General features: G+C 44.7%; 2 protein-coding genes across 2 annotated transcripts in view; both read right to left on the minus strand.

Annotated features, from left to right (window-relative positions):
* Positions 1-5,577, minus strand: part of WC1-10 (WC1 isolate CH120) — a 49,753-nt gene extending 44,176 nt beyond the window's left edge. Inside the window, exon 1 of the mRNA XM_059887254.1 lies at positions 5,470-5,577. Coding sequence (XP_059743237.1) covers positions 5,470-5,542 — 73 coding nt within the window. The 5' untranslated portion in view covers positions 5,543-5,577. The remainder of the gene's footprint in view (positions 1-5,469) is intronic.
* A 12,040-nt stretch (positions 5,578-17,617) lies between these two features.
* WC1.3 (WC1.3 molecule) overlaps positions 17,618-26,765 on the minus strand; it is a 67,281-nt gene continuing 58,133 nt past the window's right edge. The window contains 3 exon segments of the mRNA NM_001190424.1: positions 17,618-17,763; positions 19,185-19,325; positions 19,814-19,861. Coding sequence (NP_001177353.1) covers positions 17,618-17,763; positions 19,185-19,325; positions 19,814-19,861 — 335 coding nt within the window.

Below are 26,765 nucleotides of genomic sequence, written 5' to 3' on the forward strand. Positions count from 1 at the left end.
TCACAGTTCTGGAGGCTGGTAAGTCAAAGATCAACGTGCTGGCAAAGCTGTGTTCATTCTGAGACCTCTGCTCTTGGCTTGTAGTCATGGCTCCCTCACTGTGTGCTCCCCTGGCCTTTCCTCGGGACAGATGCACAGGGAGAGAGGGAGGAAGATCTGTCTCATCCTCTTTTTATAAAGTCACCTATTGGATTAGGGCCACATCCTTATGACCTTATTTAACCTTGATGTTAGTGGTTTAGTCGCCAGATCGTGTCCAACTCTTGTGACGGCATAGACTGTAGTCTGCCAGGTTCCTCTGTCCTTGGGGTTTCCCAAGCAAGAATAATAGAGTAGGTTGCCATTTCCTTCTCCAGGGGATCTTCCTGACCCAGGGATCAAACTTGCCTCTCCTGCATTGGCAAGAGGATTCTTTACCACTGAGCCACCAGTGAAGCCTATTTAAGCTCAATTAATTCCTAAAGACCCTATCTCCAGTGGAGTCACACTAGGGGCTAGGATTCAACATATTAATTATGGAGGGACACAGTTTAGTCCACAGACCCAGGGAGGTCCATTCTAGGAAGGAAATATAGATACTTAGCGGGAGGTAAAGGAAACAGTAGAAGTAGAGAGACATCCTATGGTGCTTAGTCAGATTTTTCAGAAGTCTGACACTGATATAAGAGTAAAGGATTGAATAGGATCTTGAAAGCACACAAGAAGCTATTTTTATTAATACTAAATGATTAAAGTGAAGTGGAGAGTGAAAAAGTTGGCTTAAAGCTCAACATTCAGAAAACGAAGATCATGGCATCTGGTCCCATCACTTCATGGGAAACAGATGGGGAAACAGTGGAAACAGTGTCAGACTTCATTTTTGGGGCTCCAAAATCACTGCAGATGGTGACTGCAGCCATGAAATTAAAAGATGCTTACTCCTTGGAAGGAAAGTTATGACCAACCTAGATAGCATATTGAAAAGCAGAGACATTACTTTGCCAACAAAGATCCGTCTAATCAAGGCTATGGTTTTTCCTGTGGTCATGTATGGATGTGAGAGTTGGACTGTGAAGAAGGCTGAGCACTGAAGAATTGATGCTTTTGAACTGTGGTATTGGAGAAGACTCTTGAGAGTCCCTTGAACTGCAAGGAGATCCAACCAGTCCATTCTGAAGGAGATCAGCCCTAGGATTTCTTTGGAAGGAATGATGCTAAAGCTGAAACTCCAGTACTTTGGCCACCTCATGTGAAGAGTTGACTCATTGGAAAAGACTCTGATGCTGGGAGGGATTGGGGGCAGGAGGAGAAGGGGATGACAGAGGATGAGATGGCTGGATGGCATCACTGACTTGATGGAAGTGAGTCTGAATGAACTCCGGGAGTTGGTGATGGACAGGGAGGCCTGGCGTGCTGCGATTCATGGGGACACAAAGAGTCGGACACGACTGAGTGACTGAACTGAACTGAAATGATTAAAATTTTATTAATGATAAAATTATCTATGGAGAGGCAGGTCTTTTTTAAGTACTATAAATACGAAAATAGTAAGACAATATCCTTGCCTACCTGGAGCTTTTATCTAGTTTATGACACAAACACATAGGTGATTTCATTACTGTGAAGAGTTCTAGGAGAGTTTCTCCGTAATGGTGGGCTTGCTTATTGAGGCTATCTCTTCTGCTGAAAAAGTAGAATTAATTTACTAAAAATTATCTAAAAGCATTAAAGACCTGATAAAATAGGAGGGGAAAATCAGCCCAAATCTTAAGGGTGCTTGTAAATTCATTGAGTTTCAAACAGATAGAAAACATTAAAAAAAAAAAAAAAAAACTAACCAGAAATTCTGGGGCTGAATAATACCATGAGTGAACTGAAGAATTTAATACAGAGCATCAAAAACAGACTTGACTATCAGATAGAGAAGGAGAAATATTATATGAAATCCCTTGTATATGAATCCAAAAAGAAATTTTAAAAATGGACTTATTTACAAAACAGAAAGAAACTCACAGATTAGAGAACTTAACTTATGATTGCCAAGGGAAAAGAATGAAGGGAAGGGATAGTCAAGGAATTTGGGACCAATTCCTACATACTGCTATATTTAAAATGGATAATCAACAAGGGCCTACTGTACAGCACAGGGAACTCTACTGAATGTTATATGGCAGCCTGGATGGGAGGGGAGTTTGTGGGAGAATGGATACACACATATATATATGTATGGCTGAGTTTCTTTGCTGTTCACCTGAAGCTATTGCAATATTGTTAACTGGCTATACGCCAATATGAAACAAAAAGTGTTACAAAATGCAGAGTTGACCAAGCAGAAGACTCAATGAAATAAAACAAAGATAAGTCGAAATTATCCAATCAGAGGAGCAAAAAGAATGCAAAGGAATACAGGAAACCTACAGGAATTATGGATGCCATTAGGAGAAACAAGGTATCCAAGATGCCTGCTCAGTCCTGTCTGACTCTTTGCGACCCCATGGACTGTAGCCGGCCAGGCTTCTCTGTCCATGGGATTCTCCAGGCCAGAACACTAGGATGGGTTGCCGTGCCCTTCTCCATGTGATCTTCCTGACCCAGGGATCGAACCCGAGCATTGGCCTTTCCAGGTGGTGGTAGTGGTAAAGAAGCCACCTGCAAATTCAGGAAATGTAAGAGGCATGGGTTCGATCCCTGGGTCAGGAAGATCACATGGAGAAGGGCATGGCAACCCTTGACTACTGAGCTACTGAAATAGCTCAGTAGTCAACTGAGCTATTTCAAATCCTAAAAGATGATGCTGTGAAAGTGCTGCACTAAATATGCCAGCAAATTTGGAAAACCCAGCAGTGGCCACAGGATTGGAAAAGGTCATTTTTCATTCCAATCCCAAAGAAAGGCAATGCCAAAGAGTATTCAAACTACCGCACAGTTGCACTCATCTCACACACTAGTAAAGTAATGCTCAAAATTCTCCAAGCCAGGCTTCAACAGTACATGAACCGTGAACTTCCAAAACTTCAAGCTGGTTTTAGAAAAGGCAGAGAAATCAGAGATCAAATTGCCAAAATTCGTTGGATCATCGAAAAAGCAAGAGAGTTCCAGAAAAACATCTGTTTCTGCTTCTTTGAGTACACCAAAGCTTTTGACTGTATGGATCACAGCAAACTGTGGGAAATCCTTAAACAGATGGGAACACCAGACCACCTTACCTGCCTCCTGAAAAATCTGTATGCAGGTCAGGAAGCAACAGTTAGAATTGGACTTGGAACATCAGACTGATTCCAAATTGGGAAAGAAATACATCAAGGATGTTTATTGTCATCCTGCTTATTTAACTTATATGCAGAGTACATCATGTGAAATGCCAGGCTGGATGGAGCACAAGCTGGAATCAAGATAGCTGGGAGAAATATCAATAACCTCAAATATGCAGATGACACCACCCTTATGGCAGAAAGTGAAGAACAAAAGAGCCTCTTGAGGAAAGTGAAAGAGGAGAGTGAAAAAGTTAGCTTAAAGCTCAACATTCAAAAAACTGAGACATCTGTGGCATCTGGTCCTGTCACTTCACGGCAAATAGATGGGAAAACAATGAGAACAGTGGCTGACTTTATTTTGGGGGGCTTGAAAATCACTGAAGAAGGTGACTGCAGCCATGAAATTAAAAGACACTTGCTCCTTGGGAAAAAAGCTATGACCAACCTAGACAGCATATTAAAAAGCAGAGACATTACTTTGCGGACAAAAGTCCATCTAGTCAAAGCTATGATTTTCCCAGTAGTCATGTATGGATGTGAGAATTGGACCATAAAGAAAGCTGAGCACTGAAGAATTGATGAATTTGGACTGTGGTATTGGAGAAGACTCTTGAGAGTCCCTTGGACTGCAAGGAGATCAAAGCAGTCAATTCTAAAGGAAATCAGTCCTGAATATTCATTGGAAGGACTGATGCTGAAGCTCCAATACTTTGGCCACCTAATGGGAAGAAATGACTCATTTGAAAAGTCCCTGATACTGGGAAAGATTGAAGGCAGGAGAAGAAGGGGAAGGGAGGATGAGATGGTTGGATGGCATCACTGACTCGATGGACTTGAGTTTGAGCAAGTTCCAGGAGTTGGTGATGGATAGGGAAGCCTGCGTGCTGCAGTCCATGGGGTCGCAAATAGGCAGACACAACTGAGCGACTGAACTGAACTCGCGTAGTAGTTACAGTCATAGTATGCTGCTGCTGCTGCTAAGTCGCTTCAGTCATCTCCAACTCTGTGAGACCCCATAGCGGCAGCCCACCAGGCTCCTCCATCCATGGGATATTCCAAGCAGAGTACTGGAGTGGGGTGCCATTGCCGTCTCCAACAGTCATAGTAAAGAGAGCTCCAATATAAATCATTACAAAATGACAAACATCACAATTTTAAAAACACAAATGTCATGAGCAAGCAATGAAGGAGGAAATGAAGCATTAAATTAGTGAATATATGCTAGTTTTTGCCTATGAAACTGGATAAGATTTTAAAGCTCGATAAAAAGCAAATGTTGGTGAGGGTAAGTGGAAACTAATATTCTCACACAATACTAGTGAAAATAAAACTCAGTGCAAATGTTTCAAAAGGCATTTACTCTCTATGCACCAAAAGCCTTAAGGATATTCATAGCCCATGAAACAACAGTTCCACCCAGGGAACATCATTAGAGAAATAATCATGAAGAGTCCTTACATTTAAATACAGAAAAACTCAGAGCAACTTTTTCTGTAATAGCAGAAATGTTGAAAATTACTAAATGCCTGATGAAATAAAATTTATATTTTAAGGCAGGGCAAGAAATATGAGAGGCTGGAGGATGGGAGAGAGGACCCAGAGAGAGGCAGGCAGGTACACAATAATCTCTGATCTGGTTACATGCAACAGACATGACACCTGACCCTGTGGGCACCCTGTGTGCTTCACAGACCAACACACTCAGTCCCTGCTCAGCAGTCCCATTCCTCTCACATAGACAGACTCCACACCCTCATACAGCCTCATACACCCACAGGCACCCTCACATGCACCCTCATACACACACACACACACACACACACACAAGCACAGAGCCTACAGGAGCACAGACACAGGAAACATGGGGACCCAGGGGCAGTGCTCACACATCAGGCTTGTGGAGCATGTGGGAACAGCCCAGAGTCCCAGCTGAGGGCAGTCACTGGACCTTCCGCACACTAGGAGCCACTGGGACTCTTAGAAACTCCCTGAGAACAAGGGAGACAGTGGAGGGACTCAGGCTGACCCAGCTCGGTCCAGACCAAACCTCACTGTTCTGTAAAATCTGCAGCAATGACCAGTGGACCCCACACAGGAGAGGGACCGGTATTCACAGTCGGTGTGGCTCCTTTTTGGTCAAAAACACTGATGCTCTGCTCCAGAACTCCAGACACCTTTCCCTTCACCAAGGCATCCACTCCCTGCTGTGGACCCAGGACAGAGGGGCAGCTCTTACCTTGACCACCCACCACGGTGCAGAGGAGGAGGACACAGAGTCCCCGCAGGGAGAGGTGTCTGCTCAGAGCCATCTTGACTTCACGTCCTCAAGGTCACAGTCCCAGCTGCAGGATCAGCCTGTGAGGAGGCGTCAGGGTGCCGACCGGGGTCTATATAGACCACCCCTTACACCCTCTCTCCTGGGAGCCAATAGCAACACCTTTTACCATTTCAGGCACTATCGGAGGCTGCATCTGCCACTTTCTGCAGCTCAGACACCAATGAACTTCTGCATCTTCAATATCTCCTTATATGAACAACACGGTCCTTCGACCTCCTGCTTCCGTGGTCCTGAGAGCCGGGCTCCATGACCGAGGCTGGTGTAGAAAAGTTGCATCAAAAAGCATGAGTGACATTTTCTCATCTGATCACCCAGACCAATACCATAGACTGTGAGATCTGTCAGGGTCAGAGGAGGGGATCTGTTGGCCTGTGGAGAATATTTCTGATGGAATCAAGCATTGATCCTCCCTGGGACTGAGCTCAGGGACAAAGAAGAGAACTACAAGAAGGCTTGAAATACAAGCATATTTATCAGGCCAGCAGAAAGTGAGGACCAGGAGCACAGGAATTCATAGGTGACCACGGTGGGAGTGAGGTGGGACCCATCAAGTGGAGGGGATGAGTTTGCTTGTCTTTTCCCCCCTTCTCAGAAGGATCTGTAGCCTGGGTACTGAAGCACGTGCATGCATTCTCTGTTGTGTCCAACTCTTTGCAACCCCATAGACTGTAGCCCTAACAGACTCCTCTGTCCACAGGATTTCCCAGGCAAGAATACTGGAGTGGGTTGCCATTTCCTTCTCTGGGGGATCTTTCTGACTCAGGGATTGAACCCACGTCTCCTGTGTCTCCTGCATTGGCAGGTAGGTTCTTTACTCCTGAGCCACCTGGGAAGCCCTATAAGGGATTTTCAGACACACTAAATCCCTTCCCCTTTATTGCATTTCAGTTTGTGTGAAATATCCCTTTCAGCTAGTCACCAAATAATGCTTCATGAGAGAAAGAGATTGCTGTTATATGAAGCAAAGAGAAAGTAGGAGTCATCATTCAACTCTAGCCTGCCAAAATCAGATTTGGGGATCTCTAGAATAAAACATGTAGTTTAGAAAGACTTAAGTTTCCTAAACTTTACAGTTTCCCTCTTTGCATATTGACAATTTGGTTTGATAAGATTCATTGTATTGTTAGCCATTACTAAAGAAGATGCAAAATATAATTTAAAGGAACTACCCCAGACAAAAGGAAAAATAGAAAATATTATGCTACACAGTAGCTACAGGCAAGGGGTCAAAGTAGAGGCCTGTGAAGCAGAAAAGAAAAGGGTTCATGCTGCCTGAAACTATCAGTCACCCCACCTCCTTCATTCTACGTTTAACAGGAAAAGCGGCGACAAGAATGGAAGCCCGGGTGGATGAGGGGACAGATCAAAGCAGAAGGGGCTGAAGTTCAGTGTGGCCATTGCTGCCTCATTCTGTTTTCACTGATCAGAAGAAGCCCCCCGATGGTAACCAGAAAGTAGTCCTGGGGTGAAAAAAAGACTGAGAAGGACAGTAAGGGGATATAAGATAGTGAAAAAACTCAAGGTCACTAACATGCTACCCCCATGCCTCATGCCCGCTAAGGCTAAAGATTCCCATGATGCACCCCTGTGGTCCACACAAGCCCACACTGAGGCCCCCTCACCTGTCTGACTCTCATCATTTCAGCAGAGATGGGGGAAGGACACATCTGTGACACACACACTTCAGAGTCCCCACCAGAGGTCAGAGATGGATGGCTCTATGCGCCCCACCCCCCCACACACACACCTTAAGGTCTCAGTGAAGCCAACACTGAGGGCAGCTGTGGGCCAGTCCACAGCCCTGTCACATCCCCGACCAGACGGACTCCTCATCCTGGTCATCAGACATAGCTGCTTCTCTGTCCTGTCATGCCTATCCTTCCTATTTGAGACTCAGGTAAATGAAAAGGGAGAAAAGTCAATTGAAAACATTTTTTTTTCTCTCTTTCTATTTAAATGTGCTAATATTTTATTTTACAACAGTCACTTACTTGTTCTGTGTTCCTCTCACTTCCAAGCCCCCATCTGTACATGAACTCCAACTCCTTCTGTATGTTTGACACAGTAATGATAAAACTGATTATAAATGTCAAAACCAGAATATAAACTCAAGGGCTGGAGTAGGACCAGTATCTGCTCAGTCACTTAGAGTCAATGCTCTACTCCCCCTGGGGCCCAGAGTCATCATTCCTTACCCAGTTATGAACTCCACAGCATCACCAAAATCCATGAGGCAGACACCTAGAACACACGACATGCTTCCTGGGGTCCACTCATCCCTCCCACAGGATGACACAGGGGTGCATTTAATGGACCAGGTACATACGGTCTTACCTCGGGATTGAGATCTCACAGATAAGACACTGTTAGGGGCTCCAGATTCTATTATAGGGAGGGATGGGCTGGAAAGGAGGGGCTAACTCAGGGCTAGTATAGGGTCCCCAGCACCCACTACCCCAGAGCTGGGAGTGCAGCGTCAACATGGACCAACTCATCCTCTGATGGAGGTATGTCTTCTCTGACACATAAAATCTCAGTGTCCAATCTCATCCAAGATTTGAAGGAGGAAAGCTTTAGTGAGGACACCAACCAACTTTGTCCACAATGAACTTGAGAGAGTGTACTTCAGGTGTCAGGAGAACAGACTTGGGAGCCAGTTTGCTCTGTCATGACACAGAGCTCAGCCACACACCATGTGTGTGACCTTGTACAGGGTCCTTACACTCTCTGTGTAGTGGCTCAGTCTGTAAAAGGAGAGTTATGTTTGTGCCTAGATGACAGAGTTTTGGTTAGAATTAAATGAGTTGACATTAGTAAGAGATATAACCTTTAGTTACTAGTAGTACATAGTAGTGATAGAGAAACAATATTAGGGCCCCTCTCTCCATCCCATCCGAGGAATCACAGAACTCTAGAACAGGAATTAAATTCTGTTATCTTGAGTCTTGACTGGAGCTATCAAAATTCTCCCAGAGTTTTGACATGCTATGATGGTGATTGGTGCCAGAGTTGTGAGTCTTCCACACATCACCCCTTCTCTCTGTCTCCCATTCTACTGCTCATGAACTTTGACCTTATCAACTGTGAACCTCATGAATTAAGTTGTTTACTTGCTAATTTTACTTTATAAATGGACTTGGTAAAGGTTCTTTGTATAATTCACCTTCTTATCCCCAATGCCTGCTGATTAAAAATCCTAAATGATGTCTCTTGTATACCTGAATGAATGAATGTCAGCCAGGTATTTTACACAAATCATTTCAATCAAAAGAAATCTTTTGAGAAATAATTTAACTTGTTGTGAGGACCTAAGAGCACAATGCAAGTTGTGTCAACTTTTGTAATGATATTTCAATATGATTAAATGGTATAAGCTATGCATGGTTCACTTCATACTTTGCTGCAATGAATGCAGTAAATTGCAATACCAGAAACAAGGCTAGCCCCATTCCAAGAGCAGTGCTGAGTGAGCCAGTTCTAAACACGTATAAAAAAGCTGCAAGTGTCTTTGCATATCTGAAGATAAAGAAGATAAACCACAGCACCCTGACAGGTGAAGGCCATGAAGCCTCCTGTTCTTGTCTTAATCAGATATGGCCAAGTGGTCAGGATGTTTATGTATTTATCATTTAGCACATTTTCAATTCAAACCACACATAACTGTAACAGGAAGAAATTTTTTTATTTTAACAGCTTTCATATTGAATTAGAAGTGCAGAAGCAAAGAGCAGGAAGAATTCTGTTCTTTAACTTAGACTGTTTACTTGGTCTTATGGTAAAGCAATACAATCTGCAGCAGCATTATTCCCAAATCACCATGAAAAAAAATAGAGCTTTCAGAGGTTCAGTAATCTCTTTGCCAGGAAATTAATAATTAAATCTGCTTGTTTGAGGAACATTTCCTCAAGACCAATCAGACAGAGTGACTAAAATGCAAAATATTTTTAAATTAAAATAGTGGTACACAATTTAAAAGGAAATAATTCATTGAGTTGTTACACCAAAGCATTGGAGACCTGCCTCACCATCTGTGTTCCTTGCATGGATGGATGGTACCAGGGTTCGTAAAGTTTCCTTTACCAAAGACCACTTCATCACAAGGGCGTAAAAGAAGGAGCAAGGTCATGAGCTGGTGATGTCCAGCCCATCATCTCTGTTCACCCCTTTACAGTCTATAACCAGCAACACTGAACAAAGAGTATGGCTCTGAATTGGCCTCATTCACTCCTCCATAGTGCAGCATCAGATACCCAGAGACCAGAGCAGATCAAAGCTACTAAATCAAAGACAAGCAGATTCTAAGTGGAGAGCAAGCAGACCAAGGACTCTTCCCCACTGCTGTTGGAAACGAAGAAGCCCTCCCACCCCAGACACCATCTGTGGAAGGAGAGAAAAGAAGATGACTCTTTAAATAGAGGAAAACCAGTCTCAGCAGGGAGCTTGAACTAGAAATGACAAGACAGTTATTACAATGAACCCAAGCTAAGTTGAGGGACAAATTTTAAATGGGAGAGTCTGTGTTAATGTTATGGAACTTTCAATCCATACAAACACACCTTGCTAGTGCACAAGATGAAATCAGTTATAATAATAGAGAATATTACATTTATGTATATTTGAATTCTAGAGGACACATTTTTAAGCCTACTACAAAAAGAAAATTGATAAATCTTCTCTTATTTTTAAATGCATAGAGTTTTCACCTCTGTGAATTCTTTCTAATTCCTCCAGCTCAAACTTACTGCTGCATCTATTTAATCTATATAAACTTTCTTATACATACTATACGGTCTCCAAAGTGCAGGCTTACGGAGAGCAAGTATTATGTCTTATTCTTCAGTGTCTCCTTAAGGTCAAGTAAAGGCACATAGAAAGAGCTTAACAAATATTGGCTAACTAAAGAAGTGAATTCATGGACAAATGCTGAAAATCACCCTGCAGTTAGTGATACTGAGTGGAGAAGGGAGGTGGGGGACAGGGGAGATACAAATCTGACTAATCCCACCTGGCACAGACTGAGGTGGAGTAAGGAGTCAGAGACACACAAGCCAAAGGATAAAAATAGGAAATGCCTTCAAATCCCACTTGGGGAGGGTAGGAGCACATTCAATTTCTGCACAAAGCTCTACCTCAGTAGCTTCTCCAACGTGAGAAAAAACTGACAGCACTGCTCTCAAGAGTTCTACTGAGGGATGTGGATAGACAGTAATACTCATCAAACAGCTGTATTTCCAGTCCTCAGGGACTCATTCTGGGCAATGAAACGTGGGTGGTGACACCTGTGTCACCTCTGAGTGGAGGCAGGAAAAGCCCAAATGTGATTCTCTAGTCTCTCTCTTTTCTGCCCCAGAAGTTGTATGTTCCAGATGGTGCACATGTAAGAGTCTCACTAATCACTAACAACTGTAGGTTGTGATGAGTGTGTGTGTGCACGTGTGTGTTTCTATATGTGTGTATGTGTGTCTATATGTGTGTGTGTGAGAGACACAGTGAGATTTGGGGGTCACTTTTTCCAGCAGCAGAACAGAGTCTCTTCTGATGGATACAAAGGAGAAAGAAGACTTGAAAAGAAGACAGAATCTGTCACATGAAGCAGATACTCTTCTGGATCTCCTCTTCCTTCTGTGTCTTCATCCCAAACTACTCCCTCTGATCTCACCTTGCTTCCTCTGTTGGGCTTGGTTGTTTCTCAGTCACCATTTCTGATTTATAAACAACTAGACCTAAGTCCTGTTTAAGACCACCCACCCCTGGTGCATCTCTTGTTCCCTTTAAATTACTCTGTGCTGACAGTCAGTCTCAGTTTCCCAAATTTGCCTCTTAGCATTTTGACCTTCATCCTTAAACAGCTCTCATTTCCTCTGAGTTAGTCAGTCCATCATCTCTGATCTTATTTCACCTTCCACCAATCCTGTACTAATGAAAAGGTAGCATGTGCTTTCTAAGTCCCCTGTTTCTTCTTGATTTCCTGAAAAGATCTGATTGTGCATTTACTGCTCCATGTATGTAATTAACTTCTTCCCCTTTCAGTTCAGTTTAGTCAATCAGTAGTGTCCGACTTTTTGTGACCCCATGGACTGCAGCATGCCAGGCTTCCCTGTATCACCAACTCCTGGAGCTTGCTCAACTCATGGCCATTGAGTCGGTGATGCCATCCAACCAGCTCATCCTCTGTTGTCCTCTTCTCCTCTTGTCTTTAATCTTTGCCAGCATCAGGGTCTTTTCCAATGAGTCAGTTCTTTGCATCAGGTGGCATCATTCTTTGCATCATTGGATTTTCAGCTTCAGCATCAGTCGTTCCAATGAATACTAAGGACTGATTTCCTTCAGGATTGACTGGTTGGATCTGCTTGCAGTCCAAGGGACTCTCAAGATTCTTCTCCAACACTTCAGTTCAAAAGCATCAGTTTTTCAGTGCTAAACTTTCTTTATGGTCCTGCTCTCACATCCATACATGACTACTGGAAAAAACATAGCTTTGACTAGATGGACATTTGTTGGCAAATAATGTCTCTGCTTTTTAATATGCTGTCTAGGTTGGTCATAACTTTTCTTCCAAGAAGAAAGTGTCTTTTAATTTCATGGCTGCAGTCACCATCTGCAGTGATTTTGTAGCCCAAAAATATAATGTCTCTCACTGTTTCCATTGTTTCTCCATCTATTTTCCATGGATCGATGGAACCAGATGCAGTGATCTTCGCTTTTTAAATGTTGAGTTTTAAGCCCACTTTTTCACTCTCCTCTTTCACTTTCATCAAGAGGCTCTTTAGTTCCTCTTCACTTTCTGCCACAAGGGTGGTATCATCTGTATATCTAAGGTTATTGATATTTCTCCCGGCAATCTTGATTCCAGCTTGTGGTTCATCCAACCCAGCATTTCACATGATGTACTCTGCATATAAATTAAATAAGGAGGGTGACAATATACAGCCTTGATGTATTCCTTTCGCAATTTGGAACCAGTCCTTTGTTCCATGTCTGGTTCTAACTGTTGCTTCTTGACCTGCGTACAGATTTCTCAGGAGGCAGGTAAGGTGGTCTGGTACTCCCATCTTTGAAGAATTTTCCACAGAAAGAATTCTTCACGTTTGGGTAAGAAATAATTTTGCTAATTTTTTTTCCTCAACTCAAGAAAACGGCACATTCAAAACCTATATCTTTGTGAGCACAACCCTAGGGCCTGCCTCAGAACATGGGAGAAGTTGGTGCAAGGAGAGTCTGTGAAGGTGAGGCTTCATTACCTTCATGATTAATCTACCTTTGCTCAGAACTGATGTAATTACCAACTCCAGAGCTATTGAGTTCCTGCAGGTGGTCATTCTTAAACCACTTAAACTCAAGATTAGTGCCACTGGGATGGCACTCAGAGTTCAAAGGCTGAGTGGTTGCTCAGACTTAAACTCTATGACCTGATGCTCTATTGTACGTGGAGCTTTGATGCAACTGAGTCCAGCCTGCAGATAAGCCTAAGAACACTGGAAATATAGCAAAATGTGTTTCTCTTTTAACATCTAAAAGTCTGTGAACAAATTCTCTTTTCCTTATCATTGACTCCTTCCCCATCTGGGCATGCTACCCAAGGCTACTGCAGGCCACAAGTATCTGCTAAGGCCCTTCCAGGGCCCAGGATTGGAGTGAGGCCTGTACATGAGTATAAGTTCTGCATTTCCACTCTCTATAACTTAATAGATACTCAGATAATGTTTGTTGAATGACTGAATTAGACCCTGCTAGACATTTAAGAGAAATTATCTTAAATATAGAGAACTATTTTTGAGGACATCACTTAGCTAACTGACATTTTTGTTTTAAAGGCAAATGTTTTCAGCAATTAACAGGGCAAATTTTTATTTTCAAACAGAGGGAGCTTATCACCAACAGACATGTCACAATGAACACTGCAAATCTCCATCTCTAAGGATACACAAGACAAACCACAACATACTAACATGTGGCCTCTTATTAAGTTTTAATCAGACCCAACGGAGGAGATAAGCTATTCATATGATTTATCATTTGGCAGTTTTTCAATTAAAACCTCACAGCAACATCACAGAAAGAAAGTTTGCAATTAAAAAGTACAGCTGCACTGTCTGTATGACATAAAGAAGGAGATTAGCAGCAGAAAGATTTTTTTGCTTTAAAAAAAAAAAAAAAGCAGACTAATTCATCTTTCACTCTGTGAAAGGAAAGTCCTCTGAGGCTGATCCTGAAGAATGCTATAGAGACCAGGACAACTCAACTATTCTGCAGAACAGTTAGAACTGAGAGCTAATAACTTTGGATAATGGTGTGCTCTGACTTCTTTCTCTCTACTTTTCGTGACTCTACTGTCAGTTCAGTTCAGTCGCTCATTCGTGTCTGACTCTTTGCGACCCCATGAATTGCAGCACGCCAGGCCTCCCTGTCCATCACCAACTCCCGGAGTTCACTCAGACTCACGTCCATCAAGTCAGTGATGCCATCCAGCCATCTCATCCTCTGTCGTCCCCTTCTCCTCCTGCCCCCAATCCTTCCCAGCATCAGAGTCTTTTCCAATGAGTCAACTCTTCGCATGAGATGGCCAAAGTATTGGAGTTTCAGCTTTAGCATCATTCCTTCCAAAGAAATCCCAGGGCTGATCTCCTTCAGAATGGACTGGTTGGATCTCCTTGCAGTCCAAGGGATTCTCAAGAGTCTTCTCCAACACCACAGTTCAAAAGCATCAATTCTTCAGCACTCAGCCTTCTTCACAGTCCAACTCTCACATCCATACATGACCACAGGAAAAACCATAGCCTTGACTAGACGGACCTCTGTTGGCAAAGTAATGTCTCTGCTTTTCAATATGCTGTCTAAGTTGGTCATAACTTTCCTTCCAAGGAGTAAGCGTCTTTTAATTTCATGGCTGCAGTCACCATCTGCAGTGATTTTGGAGCCCCAAAAATGAAGTCTGACACTGTTTCCACTGTTTCCCCATCTGTTTCCCATGAAGTGATGGGACCAGATGCCATGATCTTCGTTTTCTGAATGTTGAGCTTTAAGCCAACTTTTTCACTCTCCACTTTCACTTTCATCAAGAGCCTTTTTAGTTCCTCTTCACTTTATGCCATAAGGGTGGTTTTTACATTTTTGTTGCCATGAGGCTCATGTATAACATCTTACAGACACAACAGTCTGATGAATTAATTTCAATCACATACAAAAGCTATACCTTTTTATCCCCTTACACTTTCTGTTTTTGATGTCAGAATTTGCCTCTCTTTATATTGTATATCCACTAACAAAAAACTTTTCTTTATAATTATTTTAATACTTCCTTTAGACTGCAGTTAACTGGTTAGCACAGAGTATTCTGAGTTGTATTACACATTTACATTTACAAGTTCGTTGTATATTTTGTGGGCTTTCCTGATAGCTCAGTTGATAAAGAAACCACCTGCAATGCAGGAGACCCTGGTTTGTTTCCTGGGTTGGGAAGATCCCCTGAAGAAAGGATAGGCTATCCACTCCAGTGTTCTTGGGCTTCCCTTGTGGCTCAGCTGGTAAAAAATCTGCCTGCAATGTGGGAGATCTGGGTTCAATCCCTGGGTTGGGAAGATCCCCTGGAGAAGGGAAAGTCTACACACTCCAGTATTCTGGCCTGGAGAATTCCATGGACAGTCCAGGGGGTTGCAGAGTCGGACATCATTGAGCGACTTTCACTGTATATTTTGCATATTAGAGTATTCTGAGTTGGATTACATATTTACATTTACAAATCTGTTGTATCTTATTTCATTTCTATCTCTGTAAGACAACCGATTTCCTTTTGGAGCAACTCAGCCTGTGCACAACAACTACTGAACCTATGCTCTAGGACCTGCAAACCGCAAATAGAAGCCTGCATGCTGCAACTACTGAAGCCTGAGCGCCTGAAGCCTGTGCTCCGCAACAAGAGAAGCCCCCACATAGAGAAGCCTGCTGTCCACAAAGAAGAGTAGTGCCTGCTTGCCGCAACTAAAGAAAGCCCATGTGCAGCAACAAAGACCCAGTGCAACCAAAAATTAAAAGCAGTAATAATAATGATAATAAATACTTTTAATCTCATTTTGTTCACATATTCTTTTCCTGAATTGGATTGTTTATCTGTGTTTTTTTGGAGTTCACTGAGCTTCTTGGCTGGTATACTTTATTTCTTTCATCATATGTCATTTATTTCATTACTTCCCAATGGTGAATAGCTATGTGAGCTGCCCTTATCCAGGAGAAGTCCTGGACATCTTCCCATTCCCAAGCACAGCCTAGAACTATGAAGACTGAGAGTGTGAGCATAGGTTGGAGTCCTGGACACCATGCAGGCATCAAGCAGTAACTGGGTGGACTCAGCTCACAGCTAGGCCAGCACTCCCAGTTCTTATATTAGTTCAGCAGCTTCTCCACATGTCCACAATGGAATGGGGGTGGGGGAGACGTGTTGTGTAAAGATAATATTTACTTGGCTACTCCTGTAAGACAGCTGTCTCTACCCTGAAGCATCACAGCAGGATCATGTTAACATTTTCAATAGTAACCAGATTAAAGCAATCTTGAAACAATATGTTTTCAGCAAAGTCCACTATTCTGAAATTGTTCCTTTAAGTTTTCAATCATATCAGACACCTCCATCCACATATTTGAAACAAATACCCAAATGTTCCCGATCTTCCTTACATCCCTTCTTCTGCATCCCCTCTGCCTAGGTCTCCACTTTCTTGCCCTCTTGTCCCACCTGGATGCAGGGTGTGGTGAGCACCAATTTGCCTTCCATCAACTTAGAAAGAGATATGAGCTGATATAATTCACTCAGAAGGATAGATTACTGGAGAGACAAGAAATAGCAACATCCTGAAGAAATACCACAAAGGGATGGAGAGAATGGATTCATAAGGATTTGATAATCAACTAGACATGGGAGAAGAGCAAAAAGGAATCTATATCTGCTTGAGAAATAAACAGATAAAGTAACCTAGGGAATGAGTAATGAAAAAGGGAGAAGCAGTTACCTAGAGTTAGATTTTTAACTGGTCCATGAAAATTTAAGCAGGATAAGGAAAGCTGTATCCATTCTCTCTCACCAGGCAATGTCCCACTTTGAAACTCACATCCAAGTCTGGTGACCAAGAATAGGTTAAAAACAGGTAATGAGACATCTCAGAGAAGAACATACAGGATTGGGTTTTCTCCATGAGTTTGTGAAATGAAAATATCTCCTGCCATATCAATAAACAAGAAATATCACAGCCATCAATGATTTCTGGTCTCCAAATGTGAGTGAGGGCTCCCAAAACTGTGATCCAGGGGATGCTGCCACTCCCCATGGTGATTGCTGAGGAGCTAGGGGAATGCAAGAAGCAGCCATCTGCCGCTCCTTGAGGTGAACAAGGAAACAGGGTTGGCCCCAGATAGCTGAGCTTCATATGGAAGGAATGAATCCAGTGAGACCAGAGGCTTGCATCTTCCCAATAACAGAATGCTAACTTCCTTAACTTGGTACCTGATCTTGATGTTCAGACTGCCTCGCCCTTTGTTGCAAACTTGTATATAGGCTGACTTCCCCTCCTGCCTCCTTGGAGCAGTTTTCTCAGAGCTACTGAGATGCTGTCTCCAGGGCCTGGAGTCCTAAACATTCCCACCAAATAAAATAACTCTATCAGGTTCTGACTATATTTTTTGGTTGACAGGTTCATCTTGCTAGGAAGGAGAGTGTGAATGTGGACCAAGTTTAGATGCTTTTTCTAAGTAAGAGTGACCTGGAGCATTTGTGATCCTGGGCAAAGTCATGTCCTCAATTAGCCTTTGATGGAGGTGAGAAAAAAAGGCAGTACATCTTGTTTTCCTTTGAGGAAAATGGTGTTTGAGAAACAGACCAATCCTTTAAAAGCATTTAATGTGGAACTTGCTAAATTAGCAACACAGCAAAAAGTTACTTTATTCAGAATATTTCATGTTGAACAATTTCCATATAACACAATTACAGGTCAGTATTACTGTATTGAAATATAGGCAATTAGAATATCTGAGGCTTCATCTCATATTTAATACAACATCATGGGAAAGTCACTGTGGATGTTCCTGGGGCACTGAGTTCAATGTCATCATACCCAGGGTCCCCTTTGTCCCCCTGGAGCAGCCATGGGCTCTCTTCTCCTTCCCCAGGATCAGCTTCCTCTCCAAAGACAAACAGAGAAGAGCCTGAAATAGTAAAGAAAAGTATGGTTAGAACTGAGACAAAGGGGACCAGACCGTGTTGTGGAAGTGAGTAAAGGACGTGGTGATAACAAAGCACCCCTGGGACCCAGGTGTGGGCAAGGAGGTTCAGGCTGTTTCACACTAGTTACAGTGAGGATGGATCCCAGCTGTCCTCTCAGATCCAGTTCATGTGGTCTCTGGGGCCTCAGTTCATGTGGAAACCCTGCATCACAGGGGACCTGTGCTCACACAAGAGCTCTGGGAAGATCTGCCTCCAGGCTACACAATCAGCAGGGAGATGCCCAAGAACAGTAAGAACATACCAACGAATTTAATGTTCTCCTCTCACAACTGACAGATGTGAAATCATCATGAGAGGGAGAGTGGAGACAGGAAAATATGAGTTCCTCACTCACAAACCAGCTCTGCTCTTAGTTAACTTCTGTTCCCAAATGTCCACAAATAGTATCAAGGTGCAAACACAGGGCGCCCCTTCCCAGGGAGCACACAGGCCCTCAGATGGAGAAATGCTCTTTTCTAGAGAATGAGTGTCTTCTCTCGGCTACTGAAATGTCTGGAGCAAATTAGACTTTAGCTGACCACAAACTCTGGTCTATGAACTACCAATATGGCTTAATGTTAAGGCCACTGCATATCATAGATTTTGTACATTAGTGCTGACATACAAACAGAGCTCATCTTAAATTATCAGAATACCTCACAAATTCAATACTGCAGTACATTTTAAAAAATCTCTGACTACCTTTCATGTATAAGACAGCACAGAAGAGTTATCAAAACACTCATTCTATTTGTGGATTTCATACATATGCTCAAATAATCAAGTTTTCTTTTCCTTTTGGCCACTGAACAATGCTTGTGGGATCTTAGTTGCTTGACCAGGGATTGAACTCAGGTCTTAGCAGTGAAAGTGCAGAGTCCTAACCACTGGATTGTCAGGAAACGCCTTAATCTGTAAATTTAAATGCAAGCATATCACATATAAAGTGAAAATTTAAGTTGCAGTATGGAGACATAAATGCCAAGAGGAGAATGATTCCTCACTGCCAAGGAGTGTGATAGCATTAAAGACAGTATACGATTGAGACTGTCACGTCCAACTCTTTGTGACCCTATGGACTACAGCCTGCCAGACTCCTCTGTCCATGGGATTCTCCAGGAAAGAATACTTGAGTGGGTTGCCATTCCCTTCTCCAGGAGATCTTCCCAACCAGGAGGGATCAAACCTGGGTCTCCTGCATTGCAGGCAGATTCTTTACCATCTGAGACACCAGGGAAGCCCATCAAATGCATGAGATTACTGATGTTTTGAAATTCTAGAGAGGCTGGGCATTGAGGAACTCAAATTCACCATTTCCAGGACAGAGACTGAAGATTATAGGAGATGAGCTAACCCCACTCACCTGTCTGAGACCTCATACCATCTTCCTTCACTGGGAGCACTTCCTCTTCACTACCCTGAGAGGCAGGAGGAGCCCGAGGCACTGGTACCTCTTCAGCATCATCATAATCCTCACCAGGGGCATCAGTCCTCTGATCTGGCGCTTTTGAGGGCAGAGAAGTGGTCAGATGAAACCACAGTAAGTGGGTTCATCTGGGAAATACCTAAGATCCCTTCTGACCCAGAGTTTCTAAGCCACTAAATAGAGGCACCAGTCATTCCTTGTTTCAAAAGATTTTTTTCTCTAAGACCATGCTTCAGTTTGAAGTGTCCATAAGCCAAAACATGATTTTATACATCTTTCTCAAAGGAACTCTTATACCACTAAGCATTACTAAAGCATTTTGACAAATCATGCTTACCAGATATTATTTTTAGAAACAATGTGTTTCTGTTGTGATTCTGGACACAGAGAGCCCAGCTCCAAATGTGAGACATGACAGAACAGCCAGAGAAGGGGAAGGATGGACTCCATCTCGACACAATGGATGCTACTGCTCCATCAAAGGAAAACTGTTTCCCTTGCCTCTTATCTCTATGATGGAAACTGTCCTCCCCAACACCCAGCTGAGGCGGGTCCATCTCTATTACCTGGAGCAGATCTGGAGTCATTGTTGTCCTCATCATCTGACAGGAAGCCTAATGTGGAGACGAACATCACACAATGCACAGAATGACCCTCCCCACACACAAGGGACCAGTGTTAAGGTTGAGAGGGAACAGGCCTGGCTCATGCAGTGTAGATGGAGGCTGGGGGCTCACAGGGCTCTGAGAGGCCATCCTACCACTTTGGAGGAGCTGCCTCTGTGAGTCTGGGGCATGCCTGGGGGCTGCGGATGCTGAGAAGATGAACACAGCCAATGAGAGTTGACAACCAGAGGTCCCAGGAGGGCAGGCAGAGACACCCACCTGGGCTGCCCAGAAGACCCCCCTTCTGTGTCACAAGGTAATCGAGCTCTTCATACACGGCTTCAGCAAGAGCATCTTCATAGCTGGAAAGGGCTGAGAGATGCCCCAGCAGGTCAGATATGCTGCCCCAGACACCCCGGTCCAGCAGGCTGAGAGATCCCTCAGTAGGTCAGAGATGCCATCCCAGATACCCCAATCCAGCAGACACACCCTTTATCTCCCCAGTGTTCACACAGGGCTTGTCAGGACCTCAGGATAGCTTCCCACCCAGTGCACCTGTTGGCACCTTCTCCCCTCATCTGGCCCTAAATACAGCTCAGCCCCAATTCTGTCTCATCTCACAGGAGAGGCTATGACTTATGAGAGTTCATATACCAGTCCTAAAAGCCTCTGTCTACTCAGCACTTAGAGCTCAGCACAGAACACATGAAGTTCTGCAGACTCAGAACAGAGACCTGCCCCAGGTTCCCCTCCTCACACCTGCCCCATCTTCTGCCTCCACACACTCTCCCTGGTCCCCAGTTCCCCCTGCAGCCCACCTCTGCGCTCTGCTCTCCGTCTGAGCAGCTGAGTCACCAGGATGATGAGGACCAGGAAGAGAAGGGCTCCCAGGATGAAGCAGAAGACCCAAGGCAGGGAGAAGATGCCAGAGAGAGGATTTGAGGTTGGTCTGGTCCCTAAGCAGAACAGGAAAGAGGGTTGGAGAAGGTCCTGGGCAGAGAAACCCTCTGTGCCATAATTTCCAGGAGCTCTGAACAATGGCGCCCCAGTCTCAGATACAAGTACAGTAACAGTGATTCTCCAGGTCTCCTCCTCAGACAAGCCAACCTCACTCCAGCCAGTGTTGCCCCAAGGCAGAGCCAGGGATTGTCAGGGAGATGCCCTGCCAAAACAGCCTCTGAGGACCCAGCTCATCCCCTCTCCTTGGGCTTCAGGAGACAGAGCATCAAACAGTCCTGGGACCCACACCTCACTGATGAGGAGACACTCAGGGGCAGGTGGGAGATCCTTAGAATCTGCACCATGGGAACCAGACCCACTTGGACCCTGGGCATGAGAACCTTTTGACCCCGGAAACCAGGGTAGGGGAGTTCCCAAACATAACTCCCTGGCTCTTCCTCAACAGCCAGAGGCTCTTCAGACTCTTTCCTCTCCTGAGCTGTCAGAGACCCCACAGAACAGGCCCCAGAATCTCAGTATTCTCCCCTGACTGCAGATGGATCACAGTACCTGCTGTAGTCGGGGGCAAAGATGTTCTTGCACCTAAAGAGAAAAAGAGGACTTTGGGTAAAGGGAATTGGCCAGAATGCATAGCAGCCGTTTTTTCCCTCTTGAGCCTGAAATCACCCCTCAGTCTCCACGACATCAGTGTCTGGTCTTCCTGGCTCCCCTGTCCTAGATCAGAGCCCCAGCACCCGGGATGTCTGAACACAAACTCCCCACCACTCCCGGCCCAGCCCACTGCCCCTGTGCTGCCCCAGCTCACCCAGGGCAGACCCCAAGCCCCTCACTCACCAGAGCACCTCACACCAGCATCCTCCTTGTGCTTGCAGTCACTCTGCCCCCAGGGCTCTGCAGCACAGTCCCACAGGGAGGACTCCTGGCCCCTGCACTGCACCTCGTCCAGCCAGATGCTCCCATTTCCAGGGCCGAATGTCGCAGCCTGCAAGGCTTCCAGGGCCTGGCCACAGCCCAGCTGCTGACACACCACCTTGGCCTCTTCCAGGCTCCAGGAGTCATCGCACACAGTGCCCCAGGAGCCGCTGTGCCAGACCTCCACCCGCCCTGAGCACTCGGTGTCTCCTCCCCTGAGTCTCAGCTTCTCTCTGTCTGAAAAGGCAGCAGCCCCTCTTGTGACTGCCCTGGTGGGATGAAGGAGCCCCTGGGAGCCACAGGGGAGGGGGCAGGCTGACGTACCTGTGCAGGGGGCAGCAGTTGGACAGCTCTTGGGTCTTCTTCCTGCAGAGGCAACAATGGGAAGCTATAGTTCAGGGACAGCTGTGGGAGGTCTTGTCCCCAAACATGAGTAACTAAGGATTTTTGTCACAGTCAAATGACAAGAGACCACAGAAGCTTCATCATCTACTTGGCTGAGAGGGTCAGTGCATGTTATCAGCAGCTGAAATTACTGTATCTAATTAGTTGTTTACCATAACAACAGCAAACAAACAGACACAGAGACAAATACAAATATACACCTACATTTTGTAGACTCAACCAAAACCCATCAGTTAGATTTGAAAATATGAAATCATACTAATGACGTCCTACATGGTTCGCAGTGACACAGAAACAGAGAGTAAGTCACCTGCACACGAGATGTAGGCTTCCTCCTTTGGAAAGCATGAGTTGTAATTCCAAGGGTCAGAAGGACACTGCCAGAGAGAGGGGTCAGTTCTCTGGCACTGGATTCCATCTACCCAGTGGGGTCTAGAACCTTCCCTGAGACCAACAGAGGTGTTGAGACTTCCACTGTCCCCACAGCCAAGCTGACTGCAGATGATGGACACGGTGACATCATCCATGGGGCTGCGGCAGACACTACCCCAGGTCCCGTTGTAGAAAACTTCCAGCCACCCAGCACACTCCTGGTCCTCGCTCACCATCCTGAGGGCCAGGAACTCTAAGATCGAAAGAGAGGAGACAGGACACAGTGAGCACCCCACTCAGTGCTCTGGGTTTTACTCTACCCCAGAAATAGTGATCATTCACCCCGACCCAGTGGAGGAGATGCCCACTGGGTGACAAGACTGACTTTTACCTCCCTTTCACCTGACTTTGTCCATTAATGTCTGTACATCTATTTCTACCACAGCAATGTAGAAATAAACAGAGAGGAAGACCAAACTGGGCAGCTGCAGTGATGGGAGCTGAATCCTGATTCCTGACAAAACTTCTAAAAGAACATGTGAAAGAATGTGATGTGGAGAGTGAGGTGGTTGACAGAATAATGGACCCCCAGAGATGTCCACAGTCTAATCCCCAAACCTGTGACAGTTACATTTCAAAAGGGATCTTACAGATGTGATTAATAAGGACCTTGGGATAGAGACATAAAGCTCAAATATTGTGGATTAACCATGTGAGCCCAGCCTTACACATCTTTAAACTCACTACACTAAGAAATGTATCATCTTTCTCAGCCCCAGTCAGAGGGAAATGTGAGTGAGAGAGAACAGTTGGAAGAGGCACTGTTGTCTGAAGAAGAATAAAGAGGGCCCTGAGCCAAGAAATGAGGCCACACAGAAACCACAAAAGGCTGGGAAAGGAGTCCTCCCCAGAGACTCCAGGAAGAATGCAGCCTTGTGGACACTTGGATGTTGGCCCACAGAGACCCTAGTTAGACTCCTAGCAAACAGAACTGTAAAGAAAAAATCTGAGTTTGCACTATGCCAGGCTCCTCTGTCCATGGGATTCTCAGGCAAGAATGCTGGAATGGGTTGCCATGCCCTTCTCCAGGGGATCTTCCTAACCCAGGGATTGAACCTGCATCTTTTACATCTCCTGCAATGGCAGGCAGCTTCTTTACCACTAGCACAACCTGGGAAACCTAGGATTTCCAGGTGTTACTCCCACAGATAACTGCAGAGTGAGCCCTGCTTTCAAGTGTTAACTGTAAGAAACAGCTCTGTCAGGAAACACTACTGAGAATAAAGGACCAGAATCTCAGCTGCTGCAGGAGGAAGTGAAAGCACCCGGTCTTCACGTCTGCTGGAAAGACAGGCTACATAGGAGGAAGCCTCCTTCTCTGGTCCTTTCAGCATCTCTCCATCAGGGCTCAGATCCCTGTCCTCCAGGGCCCCACCCCCTCCCCCAGCCTGTGGACAGTGTGCAGCGCAGACCTGAGCAGATGACCCCCGCGTCCTCCTTGTGTCTGCAGTCGTGCCGCCCCCAGCCCGGGAAGGGCACCTCCACACGTGGGACTCCTTTCCTGTGCAGTTCAGGTCGTCCAGCCAGATGGGCCCTGGCCCTTCCCCAAAGTGAGCTGACCTCGTGGCATTGAGGGCTTCTCCACAGCTCAACTGCCTGCACACCACACGGGCATCGTCCAGGTCCCAGCCGTCATCACAGATGGTGCCCCAGGAACCCTGGTCAAGGATCTCCACTCTCCCAGCGCAGAGACCTCCTCCGTCCACCAGACGGAGCTGTCTTCTCTCTGAGAAAAGAGAAATGGGACAATGGGGTGGTGACCTCAGGGGTTGAGTAGCATCTTCTCTCCTGTGGGACCCTCACCTGAGCAGTAGGGGGCGCTCTCCTCTGAGGCCGCAGAGCCTGCTGGTTCAGACACAGAGTCGTTGCACTGGGGCAGCACCTGGGTCTGGTTTCCTGCAGAAACAGCAACGATCAGGGGTCTGGTTGGGTTGAAGAACAGGAAACTGAATTAAACTAAATAACAACCTAGTGATGGAGTTTGAGATGAAAGCTGTAACAGCAGTGAAGTTATTATAGAGTTCAGTTTCTCCATGGAGAGGTCTGCTTCTGACAGTGCCACAATTTTTGTTTAAGCCAAGCTTTACACTGAGAACGAGTTAAATAGTGTGTTCTATACCTAAATCTGGAGAAAGCAATGGCACCCCACTCCAGTACTCTTGCCTGGAAAATCCCATGAATGGAGGAGCCTGGTGGGCTGCAATCCATGGGGTTGCTAAGAGTCAGACACGACTGAGCAACTTCACTTTCACTTTTCACTTTTATGCATTGGAGAAGGAAATGGCAACCCACTCCAGTGTTGTTGCCTGGAGAATCCCAGGGATGGGGGAGTCCGGTGGGCTGCCATCTATGGGGTCGCACAGAGTCAGACACCACTACAGCGACTTAGCAGCATCAGCAGCAGCATGCATTAATCTATATCTAAATAGAAGAAACAAAGCAAAATCTTTTCTGAAAGATTTCTAAAAGTTTTCATCTTCCACGTCTGTCACCAAAAGAAGGAAAAAAAAAAAACTCATACAAAAGAGATCAAATGGAAAACCAAAAGGAAAAAGAAGACATTCCCCAAAATTTCCCCAAATATTCAGCTATTAGAGTTACCTGACAGAGAATTTAAATAGCCCTGATTAAAGTGCTCTTAAGATGAATTGACAAAATGTGTTTCTTGGCAGAGAAATTTTAACAACAACAACAAAAAGTTCTAGAGCTAAAAAGCTTAATATTTGAATTAAGAACTAAAGAATGAATGTATAAGCACATTAGATCAGCATAAGGCAGTTATTAAAACAGAAGATCAGAGGACAAATATTCTATTAGGTTGGTGCAAACATCACTGCGGTTTCAGACCACGAATTTTAAATCATTATAATTAGGCTCAGACATATCTTTATTAATTAAATAGGAACCATTACAATCAACACATTTTTGCCAATGAGAAATTAGTTTGTTTTTTCCTGTAGTGTAAAGCTGTGCTTTGGGATTTGAGGAACTCTTGGAAAGCATTTTCTGCCTCCTGTTGGTTGTGGAAGCATTTTCTCTGCAAAAAGTTGTCGAGATGCTTGAAGAAGTGGTATTCAGTTGATGAGAGGTCAGGTGAATATGGCAGGTGAGGCAAAACTTCGTAGCCCAACTCGTTAAACTTCTGAAGCGTTGGTTGTGTGATGTGTGGCCAGGCGTTGCCACGGAGAAGAATTGGTACCTTTCTGTTGACCAATGCCGACTGCACGTGTTGCAGTTTTTAGTGCATCTCAGTGATTTGTTGAGCATACTTCCCAGATGTAATGGTTTCGCTGGGATTCAGAAAGCTGTAGTGGATCAGACTGGCAGCAAGTTTGGCCTTGGAAGTGCTTTGCAGCTTCTTCTCAGTCCCACCACTGAGCTGGTCATCTCCAATTGTCATATAAATCCACTTTTCGTCATAGGTCACAATTCAATTGAGAAATGGTTCATCGTTGTTCTGTAAATAAGAGATGATGCTTCAAAATGACAAGTTTTTTGATTTGTGGTCAGCTCATGAGGCACCCACTTATCAAGTGTTTTCACCTTTCGGCATTTGCTTCAAATGCCAAACGACTGTAGAAGGGTCAAACATTCAGTTCTTAGGCAACTTCTCATGTAATTGTAAGAGGGATCAGCTTTGATGATTGCTCTAATTGGTTGTTGTCAACTTCCAATGGCAGGCCATTGCACACCTCATCTTCAAGGTTCTCATCTCCTTTGCAAAACTTCATTTAAATAAAATTCTTTATTATTTATTTATTTTTGGCTTTGCAGGGTCTTTGCTGCTGCTCAGGCTTTTCTCTAGTTGTGGCGAGTGGGAACTAGTCTTTGTTACAGTGCGCAGGCTTCTCACTGTGGTGCTTTCATGTTACGGAGAACAAGCTCTAGGGCTTCTGGGCTTCAGCAGTTGTGGTTCCCAGGCTCTAGAGGAACAGGCTCAATAGTTGTGGTGCACAGGCTTAGCTGCTCTGCAGCATGTGGCGTCTTCCTGGACTAGGGATTGAACCCATGTCTCCCGCATTGGCAGGTGGATTCTTTACCATAGAGCCACCAGGGAAGCCCTGCAAATCTTCTTGAACAACCACTGAACTATATGTTCATTAGCAGTTCCTGGACCAAATGCATTGTTGATGTTGCAAGTTGTCTCTGCTGCTTTACGACCCATTTTGAACTCGAATAAGAAAATCACTTGAAATTGCTCTGT

The sequence above is a fragment of the Bos taurus genome, chromosome 5, assembly GCF_002263795.3.
Source record: "Bos taurus isolate L1 Dominette 01449 registration number 42190680 breed Hereford chromosome 5, ARS-UCD2.0, whole genome shotgun sequence".
Lineage (NCBI taxonomy): Eukaryota > Metazoa > Chordata > Mammalia > Artiodactyla > Bovidae > Bos > Bos taurus.